Source organism: Arachis stenosperma, chromosome 10, assembly GCF_014773155.1.
Source record: "Arachis stenosperma cultivar V10309 chromosome 10, arast.V10309.gnm1.PFL2, whole genome shotgun sequence".
NCBI classification, from domain to species: Eukaryota; Viridiplantae; Streptophyta; class Magnoliopsida; order Fabales; family Fabaceae; genus Arachis; species Arachis stenosperma.
In genome coordinates, this window is record NC_080386.1 from 20,678,107 (window position 1) to 20,682,470 (window position 4,364).

Genomic DNA, 4,364 nt, shown 5'->3' on the forward strand with positions numbered 1-4,364 from the left:
TCACCTGCCTCACATGAATTTTCTGCAATTGGCTGAGGATATGCTAGCCAATGGTTCGGCTTCTATCCATTTGGTATAGTAATCAATTGCCACTATGAGATATTTGACCTGCCCAGGGCCGACAGGGAAGGGCCCTAAGAGGTCGATTCCCCATTGAGCGAATGGCCGGGAGGTCGTCAGCAAGCTCAACTCGTTTTGCCGTGCCTTGGCAAAGTTGGCGTTCTGTTGGCACTTTATGCACTTTTTGACAAACTCTTTGGAATCTGCCATCATCGACGGCCAGTAGTACCCAGCTCGGATCAACTTCCTTGCTAGGGCTTTTCCTCCGATGTGGTGCCCACAGCAGCCCTCGTGGACTTCCTGAGGACGTAGTCCGTTTGGTCGGGGTGTAGGCACTTCAGTAGGGGCTGGCTGAGCCCTTTTTCTGAACAGCTGTCCTTGGATGACGGGTATTTGGCCGCTTCTCTCCTTAATTTCCCCGCATCCTTTTCGTCACCAGGGACTTGGCCGTGTTCTAGGTAGTTGGTGATGGGGTCTAGCCATGAAGGACTTAGGGTTGTTATGTGTAGTGCAATTGCAGGTTCCCTTGTCATGCCTTGGATGAGAGACCGGTTTCCCTCCCCTGGCTTCGTGCTGGCTAATTTTGATAGGAGGTCTGCTCGTGTGTTTCTTTCTCTGGGTACATGCTGGACCGTGACCTCGTCGAACTTTTGGCTCAAGCTTTTGACCTTTTCCAAGTACTTCTGCAACAAGGGGTCCTTGGCTTGATAGCTGCCGTTTACTTGGGAAGTGACGACTTGGGAATCGCTGCATACTTCCAGCCTTTTGCGCCGACCTCTGTTGCTAGGGTCAAGCCTCCTATGAGGGCTTCGTATTCTGCTTGGTTGTTCGAGATGGGGAACTCGAATCTGACCGATTGTTCGTATACGACCCCGTTTGGACTTTCTAGGATGATCCCGGCTCCTCCGAAGGTCTGGTTGGAGGCTCCGTCCCACATGGAGCTTCCACCGTGTACCCATGTCTTCGCCTGGGTCTCCTGTTACTTCAACCAAAAAATCCGCCATCGCCTGCGCCTTGATGGCTTGCCGGGGCTCATACCGTATGTCATATTGAGAGAGTTCGATGGACCAAGTCATCATTCTTCCCGCCAGGTCGGGTTTTTGGAGAACTTGTCGGATCCCTTGGTCCGTTCTGACGACCACTTGGTGACTCTGGAAGTACTGTTTTAAACCTTCTCGAGGAAGTTAGGAGTGCTAAGGCTAGCTTTTCCAACTTGCTATATCTTAACTCTGCTCCTTGTAGGGCCCTGCTTATGAAGTAGACTGGTTGTTGGGTCCTCCCGTCCTCCCGCACTAGTACTGCGGCCAGGGCTTCGCTTGTTATAGCGAGGTATAGGTACAGTGGTTCCCCGTCCCTTGGCTTCCCGAGAACGGGAGGTGCCGCTAGGATTTCCTTGAAGTGTTGAAAGGCTTCTTCGCACGCGGTGTCCACTCAAACGCCATCCCTTTCTTCATGAGGTTGAAGAATGGCAGGGCCTTTGTCGCCGAGGCCCCGAGAAACCGGGAAAGCGATGTCAATCGCCCTGCCAACCTCTGGACGTCCTTGACACAGCCCGGGCTCTTCATCTGAAGTATTGCCTGGCATTTCTCCGGTTGGCTTCTACCCCTCTCTGAGTTATCATAAATCCTAGGAACTTGCCGGCTTCCATGGCGAAGGCGCACTTGAGGGGGTTCAGCCTCATACCATGTTGACGGAGGGACGCAACACACTGCCAGGTCGTTTAGGAGGTCGTCAGGTCGTGTCGTTTTTGCCAGGATGTCGTCCACGTAACTTCGACCGTTTTCCCTATGAGGTCGTGGAATATCCTGTTCATCAGCCTTTGATATGTCGCCCCTGCATTTTTCAAGCCAAACGGCATTACCTTGTAGCAGAAAGTTCCTCCTGGCGTTATGAACGCCGTTTTGTCTTCGTCTGGTCGGTGCATCGGTATCTGATTGTAACCGGAGTAGGCGTCCATGAAACTCAGATACCGGTACCCCGCCGCAGCGTCGACGAGTGCATCTATGTTGGGGAGAGGGAAGCAATCTTTGGGGCATGCTTTGTTAAGGTCAGAGTAGTCCACGCACATTCTCCATCTGCCATTGTGTTTTTTCACCAATACCACATTTGAGAGCCACGTCGAGTAGTCCACTTCTCGTATGAAGCCTGCTTCTAGGAGGCCGCCGTTTGCTTGGCTACCTCCTCTCTCTCTCCGCCGACATCTTTCTTCTTCGTTGAGCCACTGGGCGTGCTTCCGGCTTGACGGCTAGGTGGTGTGAAATGATTTGTGGATCAATGCCCGGCATGTCGGCTGGCGTCCATGCGAACAGGTCCTTGTTGGCCCTTATCATTTCAATCAAAGGCTCCTTCAACTCATGCGGGAGGTTCTTGTTAACGAATGTGAATCTTTCCCCTTCGTCACCGATGCTAAATTTCTCCAGGTCCCCTTCTGGTTCCGGCCTCGGGTTGTCCTCTACTCTGGCATCGAGGCCGGCTAGGAATACGCCGGATGCTTCCTTGGACTTCTTTCTGAGGGAAAGGCTGGCGTTGTCGCAGGCGACCACCGTCTCGAGGTCTCCTCTTATGGTCCCTATGGATCCATCATCGTGACGAACTTCATAACTATAGCTTGGTGTTGATTATGGCCTCAAAATCATTGATTGTCTTCCTTCCCAAGATGATATTGTAGGCTGTGGAGTCTCGGAGGATCACGAATTCGGCCATCGCCGACCTTCGGCCTTGCATCTGTCCTACCGAGATCGGTAGGGAAATAACTCCGTCTGGTTTGATGAAGTGGTCGCCTAACCCGATAACCCCGTGCTGGTGGGTCGTCAGGTCGGCATCCTTCAGCCCCAGTGCGTCGAACACGTTTCGGAACATGATGTTTGAGTCGGCCCCAGTGTCGACAAGGATCCGTTTGACGAGGCCGTTTCCTACTCTGGCCGTGATGACCATGGGAGGGTTTTCCGGGGCGTCGCTGAACCATTGATCTTCTGGGCCGAAAGAAATGGACGGGGGTTTTTTGGTACTCTGCACTGGTGAAGATGAGATCGCCAGAACCTTGGCGTCTTTCTTGTGTGCCGACCGAGATTTTGGTGCAGTGTTCTTTGCCGTTACCACGTTTATCACCGTGAGGCCGTGGTCTCTGTCTTCAGACTCTTGTCGCCGCTTGACCGGGCGTGTCTTGCCTTCCTCGTCCTGGTCGCGATAACGCCTTCTCGGCTCCCTGATGAGATGGGAGAACGCTGCCAGCTTTCCTTCCCTTATCGCTTGCTCTAATGCATCCTTCAAGTCGAAACAGTCCTGCGTTTGGTGGCCATATCCCTTATGGTAATCACAATAAAGGTTCTTGTTTCCGCCTGTGCGGTCCTTGAGTGGTCGGGGCTTCGGGAGAATTCCTTTCTCCGCAATTTGTTGGTAGACTTCCATGATGGGGAGGGTGAGTGGAGTGTAGTTAGTAAATTTCCCCACTCGAGGGAACGGTCTAGGTGCTTTGTTTGGCGCCTCCTCCCTGGCCTTTTCTTTCGCCCTCTCCCCGTCGCCACCGAACTGACGAGCCTGGCCGTAACCAGACTGCCGCTTATTGGCAGCCACGACTCGGCTGACTTCTTCATCGTTTATGTATTCTTTGGCCACTGTTTGGATTTCATGCATCGTCCAAACCGATTTCGTTGTAAGGTGCTTTCGGAAGTTCTCGTTAAGGAGGCCGTTCGTCAGGCAGAGACTGGCCACCGAATCGGTTAAGCCGTCGATTTCCAAGCATTCGTCGTTGAACCGATCTAAGTACCTCCTGGTCGGCTCTCCCTGTCTTTGGGTTACCCCGAGAAGGTTGATAGGATGCTTGGCCTTTGCTATTCGCGTTGTGAATTGAGCCAGGAATGCGCGGCTGATGTCTGAGAAATTGTAGATAGAACCTTGAGGGAGGCCGTTAAACCATTTGATCGCTGGTCCTGCTAAGGTCACCGGGAAGGCACGGCATCTCACTTCGTCGCCTACTCCCTCTAGATTCATCCTGGCCTCGAAGGCCGTCAGGTGTTCTAGAGGTCTTGAGTTCCGTCGTACCTCATGTCCGTTGGCTTGTCGAAGTGTTTCGGCAGCCGGACCTCGAGGATAGATCGTGGAACGGGGTGGCGCCCATTATCACAGGTTGTCGTGTTCTTCCGTCTTCGCGACCTCTTGTCGCTCGATGGGTCGGTCTGCCTCGGGAGTAGATGATCGTGTCATTTCGTCTCCTCATTATGGGTGACTCCTCCCGCGAACTCTCTGCCTCCGTCCGCGGGCGGCTTCGGTAAGAGTCTTCCTCCTCGCTTCCGGGAGACGGGGTA

At 53.3% G+C, this 4,364-nt stretch overlaps 1 protein-coding gene across 1 annotated transcript; it reads right to left on the bottom strand.

The window, feature by feature from the left end:
- Positions 1-2,234: 2,234 nt before the first annotated feature.
- Positions 2,235-4,050, bottom strand: LOC130956848 (uncharacterized). The gene is made up of 2 exons (XM_057883807.1): positions 2,771-4,050; positions 2,235-2,661 (listed from the first exon to the last, which is right to left on the bottom strand). Exons 1-2 carry the CDS (start codon positions 4,048-4,050, stop codon positions 2,235-2,237), a joined length of 1,707 nt encoding a protein of 568 aa, XP_057739790.1.
- Positions 4,051-4,364: the final 314 nt, after the last annotated feature.